The 24,749-nt window shown below is 38.6% G+C and overlaps 1 protein-coding gene across 1 annotated transcript in view; it reads right to left on the bottom strand.

Moving 5' to 3' along the window:
* LOC126204306 (histone-lysine N-methyltransferase 2D-like) overlaps nt 1–17,982 on the bottom strand; it is a 338,750-nt gene extending 320,768 nt beyond the window's left edge. The window contains exon 1 of the mRNA XM_049938692.1: nt 17,156–17,982. Coding sequence (XP_049794649.1) covers nt 17,156–17,379 — 224 coding nt within the window. The 5' untranslated portion in view covers nt 17,380–17,982. The remainder of the gene's footprint in view (nt 1–17,155) is intronic.
* Between the last annotated feature and the right edge of the window lie 6,767 nt (nt 17,983–24,749).

The raw sequence follows: 24,749 nt of genomic DNA, 5'->3' as shown, positions 1-24,749 counted from the left end.
TAAACTGATCAGACAATAGCTGTCTATCTGAAAAGACAGTTTACCGGGTAACGAAACTGGAATAATGACACTTTTTCCACCACTGGGAAGGGAATTCCCCTTTGCTCCAGAGACAATTAAAAAGGACAGGTATATGATGTTGGGTAGCCCCCAATAACTGATAAAGCATTTGTCTGTGCAACTGGTCCAGTCCAGGAGCCACGTCAGGGCAGAGAGCAAGGGTGCCAGCGAGGGTGCCAGCGGAATTCCCATTCGCTAAATGGATCGTTATAAGGCTTAAGGTGGAAGTGAACGAAAGATAATGTGAGTCGTTCCACAAGGTGGTTGAGAAGATTGAATGCGGGCAGATAGTGGACCGATGCTAAGGCTGGCACAACCCTTATCAAAATACTCCAGGCCGGTCAGGATAACACCATTCAGGATAGCTCCTAGTACACCTGTAGGATTGGCGGCTAAAAATGATCCTGATCTTTGCCCATACCTGCAAAGAGGGAGTATGCAGCCCTCTGGCAGCAACGTATCATTCCCAACAAAATCTGTTTCCGGCATTTAGGAAGATAATGGGCCCAGGCATGAAGCTGTTTAAAGACCAAGATGTGGTAGAGAGATGGATGCCATTTGTAGCATTGGAGGGCATGTTGGCAGTCTTTAATAGCCACAGCAATTTCGGGGGTCCACCGAGGGACAGTCTCCCATTGGGGAGAACCTGAGGAAGACCGATCAACAAAGCAGCTGCCAGTAAGGATGCTGTCGTTCAAACTCGATACGGGCTCATTAATACCATCGTGTAATGGAGCACTTGGAATGGCAGATGAGGAAAAGGTGTACCAATCCACATTAGTAAAGGCTCAGATAGGAGGGCGTCCAGGCGAATGAAGCTGAAGAAAATATAAAACATTCAGAAAATTACCACTGTTACACAATCGTCATGAACTCCCCATTGTACAGAGTGGAGGAACCCAGGACTACAGATGGAAAGATCAAGGCCAAGAAAATGCTGCGTGCTGCACTAATGTATGTGGGATCCAGTGTTGAGGGGATAGATTGGGTCTTGCCAGCAGGTCTTTAACACTCCTGCCCTGGTCAGTAGTCACAGTTACATCCAAAAGGAAAAGGAAGGGGGGAGGGAGCTGCTGAAGGAGGGCAAGAAGAGCAGGAAGTGTAGGAGGCCGCTCTGCAGGGAGATAAATGTTGCTTATTCTTACTACAATAAAACTTCGTTAACACGAATCTGAAGAGACCAAAAAATCAAGAGTTTGTGTTAAAAAAAATTCGTGTTAAGTGAAAAACACAGATTTTAATAAGTGTACATGTACAGCAGTACACTAATGTGTAATACACTACACTATCAATCACGTTATTGTACACTTATAATACTATAAAGTGACTGTAAAATTACAAATACTCACAAATTATGTACATTACTTTCTTGGAAAAAAAAATCGGTTATGGTTCGCTGATGTTCATGAGAACAATAATATTTTGTAATTTCACAATCAATTGTAATGATAGCGTCCGTAAACCCAGCAGTGACATCGGGTGTTGAAGCGAACCGTTCTAAACAGTCCAAGGCTGCAAACATCTTCTGACGGGTAGGTCGAGTGGTATCTGTATTCTCTTCCTCTTCAATTTCTTCTGATGGCCCTTCTTGCACCTCGTTCACAGCTTTTGGCACATCCGATTCCACAAAGCACATACGGCAACATCGTTGTCTACCCTAATGAATTCTTCGAAACTAATCCCAGGGTTCGCAACGTCCTGCAGAACTGTCCATTCATCAAGTGAAGTGGCATCTTCTAACTCATGGACATCTTCAGTGTTGCTATGTCTCCAAGCTCTGTTAAAGCACTTCCCTATATGGTGTGGTGATACTGAGTTTCAGGCTGCTGCGATAGCTTTTATTGCGTCAAGCAGATTCCAATTTGGGGTTGCACTATTGTTTTCAGCAGCACGAATTGCAGCTCTTACAAGTCGCTTACGGTAAGCTCTCTTTATGAGAGAGATTATGCCTTGGTCCAAAGGCTGAAGGCGGCTTGTGGCGTTGGATGGAAAAAACTGAACCTTTACGTTGGATGGGTTCAGATCACGAACGTTAATGGGCAGTAAATCTGTCCCATGTAAGAAGAACATGTCTATTTCGAGCAACCATTCGACCGTTGAAACGAAGAAGCCACTTGCGAAATGATGTGCCATTGATCCAAGCTTTGTTGTGGTGAGAGTAGATGCAAAGCAAAGTGTCCATATTTACGCTTTTAAAACAATGTGGTTTCTCGGATTTACCGATAACCCAGGGATGAAACTTCTCACTGCCATCAGCATTACAGCACAGTACAACAGTCACACGTTGTTTGCTTCGTGCTCCACCGTGACACTTATCACCTTTTATCCCCAGGGTGTGATTAGGAAAAAGATTATTGAAAAATCCAGTTTCATCCATGTTAAACACATCACACGAGGCATACTTTTCCCTCACTCGGTTGAATTGATGCAACAAGTTGTTCACACTTTTTTCATCAACTTTATTTTTTATTTGGTTCACCACAAATTTGTACAGATGAAATTTAATGTCTCTTTTGGAACCGATACAACCAACCAGCAGAAGAACGGAAGTCTTCGATGCCCATATCCTTAGCAATATCATTTGCTTTTGTCTGAATCACAGGGCCAGTTTACAGGTATGTTAGATGCACACACATGATTAAACCATTCTAGCAGTAACATCTCAATGACTTCACATACTTGGTGGTACGGAGTTGTTTAGATTTGTTTCCACAACCTGATGCCACAGCATTAATAATTTTTTCTCGATTCTTAATAATCATAGATAAAGTAGATTTAGGCATTCCAAACTGCTCTGCAATTGCTATTTTCTTGGTACCACGGTCCACTTCATCTAGAATCTTAAGCTTTAACTGTACATTTAGAGCTGTCTGTTTCCTCTTTGCCATTTTCGCGTGCTCCGGTACCGGTTGTAACTGTAGTTTTTATTCAGTATTCCAATTCGATACGTCTACGACTAACAGAACACTTGTCAAATCTGGCACTGAGAACGTTCCTAAATGCTGCTGCACACATTATTGAATGTCTTACAATGTACAGCATACGCTTGAGGCATAATCATGGCTACCGACCCTGCAATACGTTAAAAACCAGTCAAAAATAAGTATAATTAGCTTTGTAGCTACTTTTCCTACATTCATTTCAGAAAGAAAAAAAAAAAAAAAAAAAAACCGTTTTAGAGCACTCTAAGGTCAGAAGTTTGTGTTACAGTGAAATTTAATTACACTACGAACTGAAACAGAGTTTGTAATTTGCCTAAACTGAAATTCGTGTTAACCAATAAAACATACCATAAGAACTAATGTATTCCTGGTGGGACCAATATTTTTTTCGCGTTAACCGCGAGTTCGTGCTAAAGAGGTTATACTGTGTAGAGTCTAAATGGGCCTGAAGAACCCAGAAACTAACAACACCTGTGTGGACCAATGTACAGACATCACCGGAAGCTTGTAAAGGGCCAACCTGGTTCAAAACAATGAAGAGTCAATGAGTAGCTGCAAAAATGAGATCCTTCTAATAAAATTCAAGCTGCAGAGTAGAGAGAAAGATGGTACTGCAATTCCAGAAGGTGACAACAGCAACCATTACAGTCCCACTGGAAAAGAGTAGTACAAGATGCTAGATGGACGTCAAATGGATCATAATTGGTCATTGTGCTGAGTCATTGTCCATCACCAGTAAGGACGGAGTGACATTCACAAATGTAAAATCAGACCTAGATTGTGAGGGAGGAGGGGAAGCGGCCTGGGATGTCTGGGAAGGGAGTTCATCCCTAGACTTATGCTGCTCCTCATCCTTTTGACAGCAAGAGGTGTGGTCAGGGAGAGGGCAAGTCAAAGTAACATCAGCACCCGAAAGAGAATTAATGACCCTGGGGCCCAAGGAACATGGGTCCCACATTTGACTTCTTGTGCTGGAGGCACTGGGGAGGGGTTTCCTAGAGGGAGCTCCATCCCCGAAAGGTGCCAGAGAAAATAGTTTCTTCTGCAGCCAAGGAGAATGAGCAGTCCCATGATGGAAGAGAATGAGAATCACGAGGGAGGAGGAAAGGGAAGGGGGACAGGTCAGATGGGAGGAGGGAGGAAAGGACGTAAAAGAAGCAAAGGTAGATGGCTCACACAACGGAAACAAAATTTTGAAAGGGAAGTCAAACTCCCAGGAAAACCAGAAAACGTTCGGAAAAAAAGGGAGAGTGGGAACATGAGAGAAGACTGAAAAGGGACAGAAAAACCAAGGAAATAGCTGGTTCATCATAGAGGGAAACACTGAGGGAGAAAGAGGAGAGGGGGGGGGGGTAGGAAGCACAGGAGGGTGAAGAGCTAGGATGGGAAGGAGGGGATGTGGGGAAGGAAATGAGTCCAGGAGAAGAGAAAGGCTGCAGTAGCTCAGGGCCCTGTGAACGCCACACATGTACCCACAAGAGAGCTGAAGGGACCTTGAGAGGGGTGCGGGCAGACTTGGTATCATCAATACGAATGTATCAGAAAATGATAAAGTGGAGAATCAGTCTCCAATGGCTCACCAAGACTGAAGGAGATGCAAAAGGGACACACGAGTTGAATAACGTCCCATGGAAGGACTTTTATGACAGTTTGATATGCTTGTATGAATGTTCTGTGGGTTATACTCAAGTGGGGGAGACTATGTGGAAAACGTGAAGCATCAAAACCACCAACTTAACTTTTCTCTGTATTTAACTGATCCAGTCTCCACACTTTTTGGACTGATGGGATTAATCAATGGCCTTCCAGACAGTCAAAGACATGGAGAAAGTTCTCTTTGTTGATGACAGCATCATCATAGTCAATGATAAAGCAACAGGACTCCTATAAGACAAAGCAAATGAAACATCCAAGCATATTTATGAGTGGCAGTATGTAATGAATTAATATTGAACACAGGAAAAAAACAGTGTGCACTTATGTACAAAAAGGGAAAACAACTCTGCCGCATTAAGCATATACACTAAAGTGCCGAAGAAATTGGTTTAGGCATGTGTATTTAAATACAGGCAGAATACGGTGCTATAGTTAGCAATGCCTATATAAGACAACAAGTGCCTGGCACAGTTGATAGATCAGTTACTGCTTCTACAATGGCAGGTTATCAAGATTTAAGTGAGTTTAAATGTGGTGTTATAGTCAGCTCACAAGCGATGAGACACAACATGTCCAAGGTACTGATGAAGTGGCGGTCTTCCCATATGACCTTCTCTCAAGTGTACCATGAACATCAGGAATCCAGTAAAACATCAAATGTCCGACATCGCTGTGGCTGGAAAAAGATCCTGCAAGAACAGCACCAACAATGAATGAAGAGAATTGTTCAACGTGACAAAAGTGCAACCCTTCCACAAATTGCTGCAGATTTCAATGCTGGGCCTTTGACAAGTGTCAGTGTGCAAACCATTCAACGAAACATCATCGATATGGGCTTTAGGAGCTGAAGGCCCACTCAGATACCCTTGATGACAGCATGACACACAGCTTTACACCTCACGTGGGCCCATCAACACTGACTTTGGACTGTTGATGACTGAATGCGTTGCCTGGTCAGATGAGTCCCGTCTCAAATTGTGTCGGGTGGATGATCGTGTACGGGTATGGAGACAACCTCATGAATCCACGGACCCTCATGTCAGCAAGGGACTCTTGAAGCCTGAGGAGGCTGTGGAGCATGTGCAGTTGGAGTTACATGGATCCCCTGATACGTTTAGATATGATTCTGACAGATGGCACGTACGTAAGCACACTGTCTGATCACCTGCATCCATTCGTGTCCACTGTACGTTCCGATGGACTTGCGCAATTCCAGCAAGACAATGTGACAACCCACACGCCCGGAATTGCTACAGAGTGGATCCAGGAACACTCTTCTGAGTTTAAATGCTTCCACTGGCCACCAAACTCCCCAGATATGAACACTGAGCATATCTAGGATGCCTTGCAATGTACTGTTCAGAAGAGATCTCCACCCCCTCGAACTCTTACAGATTTATGGACAGCCCTGTAAGGATTCATGGCGACAGTTTCCTCCAATACTACTTCAGACATTAGTTGAGTCCATAGCATGTCATGTTGTGGCACTTCTGTGTGCTCGCAGGAGCCCTACATGATATTAGGCAGGTGTACCATTTCTTTGGATTTTCAGTGTATGTTAAATCTACAGAAACTGTAAAACACAAGAAGTGTTTAGGGATGAATATTGACTATCAATTAACATGGAATGATCATACAACAATACTGACAAAAAGAATGTCATCAGCATGTTATACTCTTAGGGTTCTGCTATCAGTTTGTAACAGCCAATGTCTTATGATGATGTACTATTTCCATGTACACTCAGTTATTAGCTATTTGAGTCTTTTCAGGGATTGAAGGCATGTAACATGGAAAAGGGCCATCAGAATAATGACTAGAAGTAGCAGGTGGACTCATTGTAAAGAACTGTTTAAAAACTGGGTATCTTTACTGCATGAAATGAATAAACCTACTAACCTGTAATTCAAATCTGAGAAAACATAACTAAGTATTTTACTAATAGTTCTATGATTAATCATGGAACAAGAGCCAGTTTTTGACTTATACTTAGGTTGCCAAGAAAAACATAAAAATTCAAAACAGCATTTTCTACCAGAGAGAAAAATTGCATGATTAATTGCCTATGAAGATTGCTAATTTGTTATCTTTTGCTGTAGTAAAATATTGATTACAACAGCAAAGTCTACCAATTTTATGTATAGATTCAATGACTCTGGAAGATAAATACTGCAAGGGAACAGAAGCAGTACCACAAAATGAAATCCTCTTACACTTTTGGACAATGTTATCCCACTTTGAATTTCGCATTAAATCAGTATATGATCTTTTCATGAACGACAACCTTCAGAAATGTGGAAAAGATAGTCAGGGTAGGGCTTGCACGAAAACAGTGCAGTAGTTGTTAAAAACAAGATCAGTTAATAACTGTTGCTAAATTGCAATACACTATTGGTGTTTACTCATGTACATTTAGAACAGTAAAATTAGCAGTGGCTCTACTGACTTTACTGCAGCTCCTTTGAACTAGTATATGCTCCAAAAAATGACAGGGACTGAAAGTATTTGAAACATATAGCAATCTGGATTGTAACAAATTTCACATGCAGTTTCACTTGAGTAAGATCTTTCATCTTTATTTATTGTCAAGGAGATCATTTTTGTCCCTCTGAATAAGCACAAAATGAGTTTTTGTGAGATCAAGACCTAAATCACCCCTCATTAACCAGTTGCTGGCCTCTTTAGCAGCCATCTAGGCTGTATTCAGCTCTTCTGAACTCAAAACCCTGATAATCACAACCACATGATCAGCAAACAGTTCAGTTTCCTAACTGTATCTCTCTCTCTCTCTCTCTCTCTCTTGGTAATTATCGGGTCAATCATATTGGCCAATAACAGTGCACACCCAGCACCGGACCTTGTAAATTCAACATTTCATGTGCTCCGTTTCGAGTGAAGTATTATTTCTGTGGTGCAATCATCAATAATCTGTGCTGTTACGCAACCAAGATTCAGCCCATACAAGAGGGATGGATGCCATCAATGCACTAACATTTCAGCCCAGCAATCAGAATTCTATGGGCCACAAACAAAGGCCTTGGAAAGGTCATAATGCACCAACACTATATCCCTTATTGCCCAACTCCACAAAGGCTTCATCCCAGACACCCCAGACCTCTTTTGGCTGTCAAGAGAGCAGCAATGTGGGATGCCTTCAATGACTACAGTAGCAGAATATTGTCAAATAACATTACATAAAATCCACAGAAATTCTGGCTGTATGTAACGGCTGTTAGTGGCCACCAAAGTTAGTGTCCTGTCCCAGCGAATCAGACAGGAACAGAAATTGAGATAGTAAAGCGAAAGCTGAAATGCTTAACTTTGTTTTCAAATGTTCCTTTTCAAAGGAAAACACACAACAAGAATTGCCCCAATTGTAGATCCCTTGAAAAAAAAAAAAAAAAAAAACACTGCCCAATTCTTGGAAAAATGCACAGGTCACACCCATCTACACAAAGGGTAGTAAAAGTGATCCATCTAATATTCTTGACACTGATTTGTTGCAGAATCTTAGAACATATTCTGAGTTCAAACATAATGAGGTACCTTGAACAGAATGATCTCCTCAATGCCAATCAGCGAGGTGTGAAATCCAACACACACTTTTCTCACATGACATACTGATAGCTTTGGCTCAACGTAGCCAGATAGATACAGTGTTTCTTGCCTTCCAAAAAGCATTTGACTCAGTACAGCACCTACACTTGTTATCAAAAGTATAATCATATGGGGATATTTGTGATAGAACTGAGTCTTTTGGTAGGCAGGACACAGTATCAAAACTAGACATGATTGTCTTAATGGGATTTCCGTGATCGTTCTTTAAATAAAAATATGGCATTTCAGTCTTTGATCACTATTTTTTTTATTTTGAATGACCGGTTTCAGTCTAACTGCCCATCTTCAGACCTGTTAGACAAAGTTAAAAATATAATTAACAAGAGAGAAATATCGTAGTTTACAAAAAGAAGACATTTTGGAATGTATTAAATGCCAACATACCATATATTGCAGTTACAGAGTAACTTTTCAGTACAGAACTATCGGTTCACTGTCATAACTAAAGTTTTTAATCTGTTAAAAGCTTATATCGCAGTTTTGGAGACACCTGATTGGAAACAGTTAAAATGTGCCCTCTACCTATAAGTACAGTGAAAAAATAACATATGCACAATTATTATAGGTAGAGGGCACATTTTAACTGTTTCCAATCAGCTGTCTCCAAAACTGCGATATAAGCTTTTAACATATTAAAATTTACTTTAGTTATGACAGTGAACCAATAGTTCTGTACTGACAAGTTACTCTGTAACTGAAATATATGGTATGTTGGCATTTAATACATTCCAAAATTTCTTCTTTTTGTAAACTACGATATTTCTCTCTTGTTAATTATATTTTTAACTTTGTCTAACAGATCTGGAGATGGGCAGCTAGCCTGAAACCGGTCATTCAAAATAAAAAATAGCGATCAAAGACTGAAATGCCATATTTTTATTTAGGACACAGTATGTTATCTTGGATCTTGGATGGAGAGTTATCATCAGATGAAGTAACTTCAGATGTGACGCAGTGAAGTATGTTTGGACCCTTGCTGTTGCAGACAGTGTTAAGAGTAAAATCAGGCTTTTTGCAGATGATGCTGTTATCTATAATGAAGTACTACCTGAAAGAAGCTGCATGAATATTCTGTCAGAGCTTGATAAGATTTCAACATGCTGCGGAGATTGGCTACTTGCTCTAAATGTTGAGAAATGTAAAATTTTACACTTTACAAAAAGAAAAAACATAGTATCATATGACTATAATATCACTGAGTCTCTGTCAGAATTTTTCAACTCATAGAAACATGTGGGTGTAACACTTTGTATGGATAACTCATACAATGGGAAAACCCTTTGCCATGCACCTCAGGGTGTGTTTGCAGGGTATAGATGTAGATGTAGGTATAGGTGCTGTTTTCATTTTGTGGGAATTTGTATGTTTGAGGTGGGGTCTCCTTGCGATATGCTTACGTCACATACAATGCTTCCTCAGAATCTGCAATGTCATGCACCATGCCATGGAACCCTTCTGTAGAAGTTCTTTGCCAAGAACAGCTGGAAGATTCAAAGTGAAACATTTCAGTTAGTTCACAATTGACATTGTGAAGGTTTCTGGTGACGATGTGCAACACTTGCAGTTCTGTAGTGCTGGTCAAATGACAACCCTGCAAAATCTTAAAAAAAAAAATCCTCTTCTTACAAGGTTTCCAAGCTATTGATAGAAGGTCTGTATACTGAACAATGACTTCCTTTTATTAGGCATGTATAGATTTTTGAACATCAAATTGTTGCATTGACAAAAGCAACATGTTCTTAAGTCGGAAACAATATCAATTGTGAACTAGCTGAAATGTTTTACATTGAATCTTCCACATTTATTCTTTGAATGTCTAGAAGCCCCTTGACAAAGAACTCTTCCAGTAGGGTCCAATGGCATGGCGCACAGTACTGCAGACTCTGAAGAAGCACTGTATATGATGCAAGCATATCATAAGGAGACCCCACATTGTCGCACGACGCTCCAGGAGTACCTCAGACATACAAATTATAACCAAACAAAAAACAGCATCATGCTAATATATCAACTAACAAATGCCAATTATATGTTGGTCGAACCTCGTTCAAAATATCCGTATGTGTTCAATCACACAAGGCTACAAATGCTACCAAAAGTTTGTGTGTCTATTTTTTTTTTTTTTTTTTTTTTTTTTTTTTTTTTTTTTTTTTTTTTGTAAGGCTTTTTACCCTCATATATGCTGCCCCTATGACTGAGTGAGTGTGGGAAACACTAAACTACATAACCTCTCTTATTTATCTCTCCTGTATACACATAATCCTTTTCAACTAAGCATTTGTGATAACTGTGGCCTTTACATCACAAAAGTGACAATTTTCTATGAGCAATATGCCTGAACTTGTATGTGGCAATTATGGAGTATCCATCAAATACTGATTTGCGTAAAATTTGAGATTCAGTAATACATCAGAGTTCATTTCTTAGATATTATTACTTTTCATTTTTTGTGAGTCTAACCTATTGTGTGTAAATTAACCTCTTAATTAGTTTTCTTGAAACATTGATTCAGGTTTTTTAAGGACCATTACTATTTCATCAAATCAGTACAGTGTACATTTCTAGAGTGTCAATTTAACACTATGTTTTTAGGTTTCTAATTAATCCCTTTTGTTATGGCATCTAAATGTAACTAAATATTTACATGTGTTTTCCCATATGGGAAGAGTGTCTTTCTTCCTACACTTTCACTTCAATTGTCAATACTAGAGCATAGTTTCTTCCCTTTATAGGAGAGAGAACTTTGTTTTCACCATCAATTATATCCCAAGAGCTAACTTACATTAAAGAGATCAGGTATTTACTGAAACAGCTACTGCCTCTGATAGTAAAATTATTTGACCGGAAATCTTTCGATCCAACTGACTTCCTGTGGAGTCTAAATTATTCTTGCTTACTGATCAAAATGGGCAATCAAGACCAACTAGTCTGCTTGTAATTACTTGCCCCTAAGAAGCTACACAAACCTACACCCAATAACCCAGACTGGCCTCAGCAGCCAGAGACAATGGTCATGTGTGTTTTTACTTTAGAAGAAGACATATCATCTACACTATATGGTGGGTAGCAATCTATCCTTTCCAATAATACTGCCATTATTCCTTCCCAGATTTTCCACTGTTTAATATTGTCAAAGCATTCAAAGGTTCACTACTACACTAAAACTGTCTAACATTAAAATTATGCATGCTTATGATGCTGTGACACATCATACACAAATGATAATCTAAAGGAAACTAATGTACATCTTATACAAGCTTCATGTCACATAGTCAAGCAAATTATATTGCCAATGATGCAGCATTGGAACTTTTATTAAAATAATATTTTATCTATCTTTGCATTCTGTTCAACTCAAATTTGTAGCTTACTCTTTGACAAAAATTGTATATTGTCTTTCTTAACGTTTCTTTTCTTAGCCACTCCTGATTTTACAGTAGTTCTTAGGTTCCTGCAGTAGAATATAGCATATTAACCAAAATACACAAGACCAGGACTGCAATTGTGTGCTGTTTTAGGTTGCCAAAGGATATTCTCTAGTGAATCTAAAGACATGTAAGCCTATGTGTAAATCACAACTATAAAAAGAAGAATTAATTATAATGTGGGTAATTTTTTGGTTGGTTGGTTGGTTGGTTGATTTATTTATTTGGGAGAGGGGATCCAACAGCAAGGTCCTTGGCCCCATCAGATTAGGGAAGGATGGGAAAGGAAGTTGGCCATGCCCTTTCCAAGGAACCATCTCAGCATTTTCCTAGAGTGATTTAGGGAAATCAAGGAAAACCTAAATCAGGATGGCCGGACACGTGTTTGAACCTTCATTCTCCCGAATGCACGTCCACTTTGCTAACCACTGTGTCACCATGTTTTCTACATCCATTTAGTGAGATACACTCTCAGAGTTAAAAAGCCAAAGTGTCATCTACAACTAACAACTGATTAATTTGACGAAATGCATTTTTAAACTAAATCCTAACTATTGTATTATAGTATGTTATTTTGTAACATGCAATTCTTCTAGGTCCTGAATCAAACACACTTTAACTCATATTCTTTAGTGTAGGCTGTAAAAAAAAAAGTTTTAGGCAGTTTCACCCCAAATGCAATGGACAAAATTTAGTCACACGGGTAACACTAAAGTCAGCCCTATATGTTTACAACATATAGGGCCACTGCACTCAACAGAAACCTCCGATCTTACTCGTCGGCTTTGACCCGTGACGTAAGCGTGTTGTGGTGTGTGACGTCATTACGGCGCGGAGTTTTGTTTGTGATTGTGGCGTGTTTGTAGATGTCGTGGGGATGTTTGTCGTGCCCTCTGGTGGTGTGTTCATGGTTTACGTTTGTTTGGTTTGTTGGGGTCAGTTTGCTGTTGCTCAGTGGTGAGTGCTGTGTTCGTGGTTTTGAAGCGGAATTTGTATTAGTGAGTTAACGGTTTTGTGTGATGGTTAATGTAATGGTAATTGCTGTACGTCGTGTGAGTTTGTTATTGAGTGTATTCGGTTGTGGTTTTTTGTTCAGGAATGGATATGAAAGACCGCATGAATAGTGTTCGGTTGAGGGCGATGATGGGCGAGATACCGTTAGACTTGATCAAGTTTCTACAGCTATTCGGATTAATTGCCGAAGTTGTAAAGTGCTCTCTTTGCCGTGTGTGTGTGTGTGTGTGTGCATTTGTGTGTGATTGTGGTGGCCAATCTAGGTTGTGGGGCTGGAACTTTTTTGTGGTAAGTTCCATTTTTGTTTTGTTTTTGGCGTATGTGTTGTGTATTGGGTATAGGGAAGTGTTTCATTGAGATTTGTGGCTGTGAAGGTTGGTATTGGTATTCGTATTGGAAGATGTGTTTGAGATCATAGGTCATGGGTAGTGGTCGATATGGGATTGGTAACTGGTGTTGAGCTATATAGCTGGAGGGAAGTGTTAATCTCAATGTTTGGTGGAGTATGTCGATTTTTGTAATTGGAGATGGGATCGGGAGTTGCTGTTGAGCTATATAGGTCAAGGGAAGTGTTCGATCTCAATTTATGGGATCGGGAGCTGCTGTAGATGTATGTAGGTTCAGGGAAGTGTTTGTTTGTTATGGTTTGTGGTGGTTTTTCATTTTTGTATTGGGTGTTGGGATCGAGAGATTCTGTTGAGCTATATAGGTCAAGGGAAGTGTTCGATCACAATTTATGGGATCGGGAGCTGCTGTAGTTGTATGTAGGTTAAGGGAAATGTTTGTTTGCTTTGGTTAGTGGTGTTTTTTGAGTTTTGTATTGGGGGATGGGATCGGGAGATTCTGTTGAGCTACATAGGTCAAGGGAAGTGTTCGATCCCAATTTATGGGATCGTGCGCTGCTGTAGATGTATGTAGGTTTAAGGGAAATGTTTGTTTGCTATGGTTTGTTGTCTTTTTTTTTTTATTTTTGTATTGGTGGATGGGATCGGGAGATTCTGTTGAGCTATATAGGTCAAGGGAAGTGTTCGATCCTAATTTATGGGATCGGGAGCTGTTGTAGATGTATGTAGGTTTAAGGGAAGTGTTTTTTGAGTTTTGTATTGGGGGATGTGATCGGGAGGTTCTGTTGAGCTATATAGGTCAAGGGAAGTGTTCGATCCTAATTTATGGGATCGGGAGTTACTGTAGATCTATGTTGGTCAAGGCAAGTGTCTGATTCTGGATAAGAATGTGTTTTTTGGTATTTGGTCAGTTTCGTGATGTTGATTTTTTTCGTCGTTTTGCGTGGTTTTGTATGGCGGTCGGTGGCTACATTTGTGTATATTTAGTTTCTCCCCACCCAAAAACCCCCAATTTCCCACGCTTGTCCCGTTAGAGTCATTAGGATTTTTGTGAAACCTGTGTATTTCAGTGTTTATGATACGTATGCGATGTTTTTATATCCGCTATATTGGAATTGTCGTTTATGGTCGTTTCCGCCATATTTGTGACGTCATGGGTCAAAGCCGACGGGTAAGATCGGACGCTTCTGTATTTCCAAAAAGTTGGAAATACGGAAGCGTCCGATCCCACCCGTCTGCTTTGACCCATGACGTCACAAATATGGCGGAAACAAAAACACACACACACACACACACACACACACACACACACACACACACTTTCCACAAGAAGCCTAATGACACTAACGGGACAAGCGCGGGAAATGGGGTGTTTTGGGTGGGGGGCAAACTAAATATAAACAAATTTAGACGCCTTGCGTAGCTACAACGTGTAAGTGAAGACAGCCATGCATGAATACCCACCCACCTCCCCAGGGGTCGTAACCCCTGCAACCCATAGAAGATAAAGATGCTTCAGTAGCTGATTAGCGTTTTTGTCTTTAAAAAAAAAAAAAAAATTCACGGGGTAGAACGAACAGATCAGAAAGATAAATATAATAAACTAAAACAGAAATTGGAGGAAACAGATAATTAAAATAAGTAACAAGTGTTTTTAAATTAAAAAAAAAAAAAAAAAAAAATCTCACGAGATAGAACGAACAGATCAGAAAAGTAAATAAAATAAGATAAAACAGAACTGGAGACAGCCACACTCAAACCAAACTCCACGCCGTCATGACGTCACACACGACAACACCCTTACTTCACGGGTCAAAGCCGACGCGTGGGATCGGACGCTTCTGTCGACCCAAAAAGTTGGTTGTGTGTCTATAACTTTGGAAAATGCAAGACATCTGCTTAATTTACAATTGACACTTGCTTAACCCCAATTTCAGGGGAATATGGAAGTGCCCGAATCCACCCGTCTGCTTTGACCCACGACGTCATCAATATGATGGAAATGGCTATTCTATTCTAAGTGTCTCCGATATGGCACCTATGATATCACTACATAAACACGGCAACAAACACGAAAATACATTTAAATAAGACAATAACATCTCCATCCAAAAATACAAACTAACGGGGCAACCGCGGAAATGGGTTTTCTTTTTTTTTTTTTTTTGGGGGGGGGGGGTCAGGATCCCAAAACACAAGATGACGAACAAAAAAAAAAATTACAAAAATCTACACAAATCGGACACTTCCCTTGACATATATACATCAACAGCAGCTGACAATACCAAAACACCAACACCTACAGCAAAAACTATGGAAATTGGAATCATACATTTCCCTTGACCACAGCTAACAGTACCGAAACACCTATACCTACATATGAAAATAGGAATCGATCATTTCCCTTTGCCTTTAAAGGTCAACTAGGCCTATAACTACTGATATGAAAAAACCAACACCTACAACTATATGAAAAACAAAAACAAAACAACAACACCTCAAAAATTAAAAACTCAAACATATCTATGTAAATTAAAACACAATCTATACACAAAACATTACAACTCGAGAGAGAGAGAGAGAGAGAGAGAGAGAGAGAGAGAGAGAGAGCCCAATTTCAGTATAACTGAACAACATCCCTCATCATAAAACAAAGGCAATGGTGAAGAGGCTACCAGTACTATAGTCTAAAAGCCATCCCCCCTTTAATATAATTATTTACAATTGTACATGCCATACATAGCATCTAACACTCATCACATTGATGTACTCACATCACAACTTTCCTGGACACTTCCGCAGGAGGGTGCCAGAGACTCCCGACATATTCAAGCAAGTTAACTTCAAAATTTGACTTAAATGTCCTATTCCTTTTTGTGTCAGTAGTATTGCAATCATCACATTACTTTTTGCAATAAACTTATACAAATATAAACACCAATTTCCCACTATTCTCATATCTGAAACTGCAACAATTTACAAAATTGTCACAAACTTTTAAAACCGTAAAACACACTTATAATAGGGAACTCCACATACACTTTCTGTATCATGTCATGGACTGTGTGTCAGTATGTAGTGCCATGTCTATATACAATTCAATGTTTATCTCGTGGAATCCTACGTATAACCAGATTAGGTAGCAATTTCATTTACGAACAAATTAGTGCATTTGTTCTTTCTTTGTCATTTGTTCCCTTCAATCTAGAACATTGGTACCCCAATAGTTACTACTTTTCAAGATATGTCAATATGAAGTATATGCTACATATGGCCATACACAAAAATTTTAATCAGCTGAACCATCAGTGAAACAAAATGCTTGTTGCATGCTATGTATATCAAATGCTTAAAATACATTAAAAAAGTAAGTAAGTCAGTAGAGAGAGAGAGAGAGAGAGAGAGAGAGAGAGAGAGAGAGAGAGAAATAGCAGTAATAGTAGTAGCAAGTCCTAATAATTATCAAAGCGATTCAGATTTCCAGTTAACACATTAAAGTGAACTGCAAAGATAGGCCCTATTAGTAATGTAATCACTACAAACTTAACTTAATGAGATGACTTTTTCGTCCAATAGAAACAACAGACACTGCAGACTTGGTTACTTATTCTGAACATTTTCTGATCACCTACTAATAACCTCACTGCCTAGATCCCAAATAAAAGAAGGAAATGCAACGTGACACACAGCGTTGTTGGTGCCTGATGGGTGCAGAAAAGCTCTTATGTTTAGTACTCCTCTTTGTTTATTTAGTTTCGATATAAACATTTGAAATACACAAACACACCACACGAAATTAACGAGCGATATAAACATAAGGGTAAATTACTTCGTGGTACACTAATTACTGCTGACTGTTGTGTCCAAATGTTACATGTTTGTTACTTGCAAGGTCCAACAAAAATGTGAAAATGGCAGAGGTGATGGTCTAAAATTCGTTTGTTAAATTCTTAAAACCTAGCAGTAGAAATTATGTGACTGTAGCAAAACTTCCTTTGTTATTTATTATGAGCAGGAACATAATAAACCTGGTCTGTTCCACTTCGTTCATATATGTGTGCTAAACTTATGAATTTAATGTGTTAGTTTTACTCACTGTCCAGATGCGTTGTCTATGATTAGTTGGCGCGATGGGCATCCAATCTGCAGTGCTCTGCCGGTAGACTGATCTATTGCAATCAGATGTTCCGATCCCGTCTGGTTCACAATATACTGAAGGGCGCCATCTACAGTGTCAATGTACTGAATATTTACATCGGGTGCCATCGTCCTAGCACCATTCACATTTTGGAAAAACTGCTGTTCCATTTTGACATGCATGCAGTAAACAAATGTTGTTGCCAAATTACATTTCCAACGACTCTCGAAATGCACACCACTAATACACAGCAGAACTAGTCCGTGCTCATAAAATGCCAAAGATTTTAACACCGAACCATCACTTAAAACTTCACATCGTAGCGTATCAAAAGCACTGGACCCTTATAATGTGTATTCATTTAAGGAAAAACTATTCCATTCTTGATTGTCGAGCAGTGATCATGAAATTGGAGATTTTGTCACACAGAACAACACGCCGTCAGACACGTCTGCTGCTGTCAGTGAAAACGGAAGATTGGCGTGTTTGGTTGGTCTCAGTCTATAAAATACGTAATAGTCTGTACAAACAAATGTATGCTCTACCCGATGAACTCTTTGCAAGTAACTGTAACGACATAAAGGCTACAAAATTCATAAAATGTGACCGTAAACAAATTTTCCAAGTTCCGCTTTCACGTATCAATATGTGGTTTCAGTCAAGGAAACTTATCGAGCAAATACTTTTTAACTAACCTATATAACATAGTTTCAGTCAACAATCTAATCTAAATACAATGGAAACATCAGATTCATTAAATGTACAGCAGAAGCACTCTCTCCTGGCGAAAGTCTCCGCCATTTTAGGTTCATATCTCACTATTGCTTTGAAAACGGGGCGAAGATACAACCCGCCAAATTAAATAATCTTTGAAAGTACTACAAATACATACGTCTATGAGAAAAATTGACGCTCTAAATTGTGTTGTGAAAGACAGCGGTCGCTTTAAATTGTACTGGTGATGCGACTACAAATATCGAAGATAGTCTTTTATCCACACAGTAAATTAAACAAGCCGCGAAGTTCAACGAATGTGTGGTCACAGGTAAATTCTAGAACTTCACTGAAGCGCTTTTATGATTGTAATTACAGTTGGCGATACATCGTATCAGCTATAGGAGAGTACTTTTAACGTGTTTTTCTAAACGTGGCTACATTTACAAAAGAATGAATTTGTTTTGCTTGGTTTCCAAAAATCACCATACACGAAAGGCTGTTTTATTCCTTAAGGAAGACTAGAGCTGATGTCGCCCCTTACGTTGTCCAGTACAAGTCCATCTGGCCTTACCAACAACAGATTTAACATCCACTTTACCTCACGTTCTTATATCAGTCATTGCAATACCACATTATCCCAAAAAGGTGTATATCAAGCAGGAATAAAGCTATAGAACAGATTACCCAGACATGTAAAACCTTTTCCTGAAGTACTAAACTTTATAAAGTTTGTCACAGTCTACCTACTGCAAAACAGGTTTTATTCAGTCTAGCAATATTGTATACATGCTTTTAATTGTAGAAATAAGTTATAAGTGTTCAGTCTATATTCAAATTATGATTATTACTATATGGATCCAATTAGTTATAAAAATTTAAATGACATGTTTGGTGATGGTAAAACCAACATCTAAAAGGGTTTTTCTACCCAATGTCTTGGGTACAATGAATGTAGTGGAAACTAGATTTATATCGAAAAATAAATAATAAAATTTAACTCCCTCTCAGCACCATCTCACACCACCCTCAAGAAAAGGTCCTCTGTCTTTGTCATGCATCTCTGAAAGATAGCCATAAAAAGAACATAAGTATTATATTGAGGACCAATAACACTAACCACTGTGACAGCAGAGGAAACTTCAACACGATCTGCAACCACCTCACCAGGATAAGCAGCCACAACAACTCCAGGACTAACACTCCCAGCAGCAGAAGGAAGTTCAACATGCCCAATTAGAAGAAATGGGAGGCAGCTAAGTCATCCCAGATTTTCAAGTGGGCTGAGGGGAGGACACGAAGATTTACACTAGTATAGTGGTATGTTTACAGGCTTGGATTCAATTTTCTGAGCAGAATAGAGGTAGTGCAAAAGGAATAGGGCATGTTGGTGGTTCAGGAATCAACTGTGGCTGTCATTTAGTGCTGAAGGGCAGAAATATGTTTCAAAATCGTAAGTTACCTATAGTAAATTTTGTGTAAATAAAAGAATATTGTACAATATGGATCACTTAAATGAGGCAGTGCTGCCGTTAAGATACTGACGCTATATTCCGGAGGATGGAGTTTGGTATGATCAGTCTGACTGATTTAGGTTTTTGGTGGTTTTCATAAATCATTTCAGGCAAATTCTGGGGTGGTTCCTTTCCTTTCATATGCTGTGTGTATGTATGTTTATGAGCTATTTATTTTCACTGTATTTTAATGACAAATAATATACCTCTGTAAGGTGATCCGTGGATGAATAAATCAACCTGAAATATTTTTATTGCCAAAGAGGTCTCCAAAAACCATTAAGATAATGTTGTACATCTAACGTGTCAAGTCAAAATTCTATTAAAGAGTTAGTTCAGAATGTACAGGGGTTAAGTAACAAATTAGATAAACTTGATGCTTATTAAGTGAAGATCTAAGGCAAGTCTGTGTATTATGCATCAATAATTACTGGTTACAAGACTGTTCATCTAAAATTCTCAATTTTGGAATGATCAGTAGCTTTTGGAGATATATGTATTTATGTTAGAAATTACCTTAACAGGGTGAAATACACAGAAAAAGAATTTGAATACTGTACCTGTCAGCTGACAGACAGTGAAATATACTTGCAGATAATTTTCCCTTATTCATAAAAAAATAGAAATCTTCTAAATGGATAGTGACACAGGTCAAAATGCACAATCGTGCTGGATGATTTCATTCACGATTTTAAAAACAATAGTGCACAAAAAGGCCATTTGACAAATCTCTTCATCTCGTACAATCGCAAAGCAGTAGAGAGTCATTAGATATAGGCAGTGGTGTGTTACAGTAACTAATTAAGTATTCATAAACAGACAGACTTGTAATTGTGATACTGAAGCAACAGAGACTAAAATAAGTTGGAACTGAAGAGTTTAATTAAAAAAACACCTGTAAGTGGAATAATATATACAGAGAGGACTCAATGATTTTTAATATGCTGCAGAAGCTGAAATGGGACAAAGACAGAACTTTAAATATAGACATAAAATTCAGGACATTTTTCTGTTGTTATAAATTTTGTGATGATGTATTTTCTTTAAAACAGTGAAGCATGGAGGTGTGCAAGTGATGCAGATTTATGAGGAAAAGTAACTGCAACAATAGATGAGGCAGAGAAATGATTTATGGACAACTGTTTGGTTATACAATGTAAGCTTTCACGGCTGGTATTGTCTTCTTAAAATTTCCGGGCAGATAGGCCGTGGTCAAAGTATAAATTTATGCTTCGACCACGGCCTATTAGCCCGGAAGTTTTAAGTGAAAAACTGTTTAATTGTAAATAGAAATAAAACTGTATGAATTAATTTCAAACACACAAGAAGCAAAGTCAGAAATAGGCTTAAAGTAAAGATAGGTAACTGTATTATTAAACAAATATCTTGCACAAAATTTTTAGGTTTATTGCTATGTGATACTTTAAGATGAGAGAAAGATATAGTTATTGAATAAAAACACACTTGTAAATATTGTTATATATTCACAAAGCTCAAAAACTGCTACAGTACTGAAGCAGTACTGTGTGCCTATTACACCTATATTTACATCTATACTCTGCTCTGCAGACCACTTTGAAGTACATAATACATCAGCTGCTGCAATATGGAATAATATTCTGGGTTAATACAGATACTGGAAAAAAAGTTGAAGTTCCAAAAGATAGCCATTCAAATATTCATAGGTGTTGTATGCAGCAAGTCATGAAGGGGAATATTTAAGGACATCAAAGTCAGGACTTTCAGGTTCATACATATATGAATCTGCAGGGTGTTTCAAAAATAGAGGGCATAAATTCAGGGATTTAATCCCCAAATGTGGACAATAAAAAAAAATCCTTATAACATGTGTCTAGAAAAGATTGTTTTCCAGGTTATGGCCTTCAAAACTGTGGTATTTATCAAAATGTTTTTCTTCTCACAGGTAGTTGCTGTGACATAAAATATTAACCATTCTGTTAATTCCAAGGTTAAGAGTCATTGAGTGTTGTATTTGACTTTCACATCTACTCAGATCAAGAGCTGGCAGGAGTTCATTTTATGTACATTAAGGAAGACACCATTGCTGCACTGGCTCGTCATTTACACCAGCAGAGGTACCCAAAGCAAAGATACCCAGATCAGAAGATATTTGAATGTCATCATAACCATCTATGCGCTCATGAGACGTTTACATCTACTTTTGTGTGTGGTGTGTGGTGTGTGTGTGTGAGGGGGGGGGGGGGGGGGGGGGAATGATCAAGATCTACAACCACAGATGCAGAGCAAGAGATTTTGGATTCAGGAATTTTATTCACCATAGATCATTTTACAATGGTATTGGCTTCGTCATACAGAATGCAGTAGTACATACACAATAATAAAATAAACTAAGGTCAATAAATTATAGTATTCATTTTAAGATGGCATAGTACCATATTACACCAGAATAGTTTCTAAAGGTTAATGCAATAAGCCACACTATAATATAACATAGTATATTATAGTATACCCTGTACATAGTGTATTGTGTATTCTGTACACTATCTAATTACACACTACTTAACTACAGCACACGATAATATGTTTAACTACAGAATTCTGTTCACATGACTCCTTTTGTCAGCACACAACAGTTAGCATAGCAAGTGAATGTTCTGCATACTACATTCTGGAAGAGAGCAACAGTTGTATCCTGTGTTTGGCAATGTGTACAGGCCCTGTCACTAGTAGTTTACCATGCACAAGTTATGTTCTGTCAGTATTTCTTGCATCAGTATACTATAAATCCAAACTTTCCTGCTCTAATATTTTTCACACATGAAGCACAGTTCATACTAGGTGGTATTGCTAATTTACACCGTCATCATGTTTGGACATGTGAAAAGCCACATAAAGTTGTTTTATCTCATCATCAAAAGTGGTTCTCCATCAACATGTGAACCAGTATTATTGCTGATCGAGTAGTTGGACCATAAGTACTAGTAAGCAGATTTAGGGGGCAGGTGCACAAAAGCTTCCAGGAAAGAACCAAACCTTATATTCATGAAGACACTTCATTGATCATTTGTCAACAACCTCATTTCTTGCATGATGGTGCTCCAGCACACTTTCGGTGTGGTATTGAACGCCCCCCCCCTCCCATGAAATCTTAGTTGTGGTGACAGAGTGATCTGTAGTGCATCCCAAAGTCCAGGTTAGGTTAGTTTGAAAGGTAACAATTTGGTTTCGAATTGGCAAAGCCAATGTACTTGAAAGCCAAATAAAGATTGTGGTGACAAACTGACCGGTTGCACAGCCTAATTTTTGCAACTGTACCATATTGAAAAATGTGGTGGTGGGTACAATATGTAACTTTTACCTACTTTAGTAATATGGCTCACCAACCTGTTATCATCATGAATGAATTTTCACTTTGTTGCAGAGTATGTGCTGATTTGAAACTTCCTGGCACTCAAAAGCTGTGCATTGGACTGGGACTCAAAGTAAAGGATTAGACTATCAGTTATGTTGGTTTTCATTTGAGTACTTTTGTTGCCTAATTATATGAATATCATTGCTGTTAAACTCTTATGTGAAAGTTGAATACTAATGCTAATTTCAAATACAACTTTTATAAAACAAAAGTCCTTATCAAACATAATTTCCATAGGAAGTTCAGAATTCAGTGTCCCATTATTGCCAAAGTCATTAAGCAAAAATAAGCACAAGATCAGGTAGCACAAGGATCAGGAAGGCAATCAGACATGACATCTTCAAAGAAAGCATTGAGCACTTTCTGTTATTTGTTCAGAGGAACTAGTAAAAATTTATATCTGGATGACTGAGCATGGATTTGAATCCTACCTTAACTAATGTGTCTCAGTTGTTAGTATGTATATTATTTTCTGTTATGTGCATAATAGCATATCCCTGTCATAATTCATCCAGGCAATACAAAATGTAAGTTTTTGCTGTGAAGATTCTTTTTACATGCAAGACTGCAAATGAGTTGATAACAAGTATAGTTACAGCTCTATCTTTTCTTTCAGAATTTTTGAAACCATGAAGAGTGACCAACAATGTTCGTGAGAGAAGCTTACTTAATCTTTCTCTTTTCAGTGATGATTGCAATTCACTTTTTGTGTATTACGATTTTATGCAGGAGCATAACTACAGTGTATTTCACATATGTAATATGCATAGTTTTGTATTGTAATTCTTCTTCTTTTGTGGCTCTACAGCTCATTCTGAGCCTTGGTCTCTTCAACTACTGTCTGCCACTTATCTCAATCTGTCACTAAAGCTCTCCAATTTCTGTAATCCATTTTCCAGAGGTCCTCAGTGACACCAATCTCCCATCTGATTCTCATCCAATTACATGCTCTCTGTCCTTCTGGATTTCCTTGTAATAGCTTTTTGGGTACTTCCACATTACTCATCCATGCTACATCTGGATGATTTAACTGTTCTTCCAATATGTGGGTCTTTATAAATGAAGTAGGACTCATGATTGTATCTTCTCCTGTGTATTACTCTTTCACAAATTGGGCCAATGATTCTTCGAAGAATCTTCCTTTCAGATGTGTCCAGCATTTTAATGTCTTTTACTTGCTTGGGTCAAATTTTTGGAGGCATATATAAGCTCTGGTCGTATGAATGTGTTGTAGGTGAGTAACCTGCTGGTATGGATCAGGAGCCTCTAAGAAGAGACTTATCTTAGATAAGTCTCTTCTGAGGAAAAAAAAAAAAAAACACTTTTGGTTGTTATTAGCCTCCATTTGATTTCATAGGCACTATTGTTTGAGTAGTTAACTGTCGAGCTCAGATACTTCTCAGCTCTCAAAGGTATAGAGGCTGGCATGTTCTGCTTGTGTTATTTTCTGCCCACCATGTGTTTTGTTTTTCCTGGTTGGTGTTTTAATGTCATTCATGCTAGCTTGTTCAAGGGCGATAAATGTCTCTTCCATAGCCTTTCAGCTTCTTGCCTCTATATGTCATGTGCCTAAGCAAGTATCTGCACTAATTTATGGAAGATCATCCCCCTGTTCAAAAGGTTTTCAACTGTCACCACCTTCTCCAGGGCAGTATTATATAGGAGGCAGACCAGTGCTTCTCCTTGCCATACCTCGTTTTCGATATCTAGTGTATCAGACATCATTCTTTCTGTTCTTATGCTACCTCATGTATTGCTCCTTGGGATTCTCACTGACCTAACAAATTTTCTAGGGATTCCCAACTCAGCCAGGGCATGATTTAATTCCTCCTGTTCATAAAGAGGTAATTCGTGCCAATCCCTAATTCAGTCGTCTTCCTAGGATTTGCCTTAGAGGATAGATCTGATGTACAGTTGGCTTTCCTGGGAG

This window comes from Schistocerca nitens, chromosome 9 (genome assembly GCF_023898315.1).
Source record: "Schistocerca nitens isolate TAMUIC-IGC-003100 chromosome 9, iqSchNite1.1, whole genome shotgun sequence".
NCBI classification, from domain to species: Eukaryota; Metazoa; Arthropoda; class Insecta; order Orthoptera; family Acrididae; genus Schistocerca; species Schistocerca nitens.
This window is presented reverse-complemented; position numbering and strand designations above follow the sequence as displayed.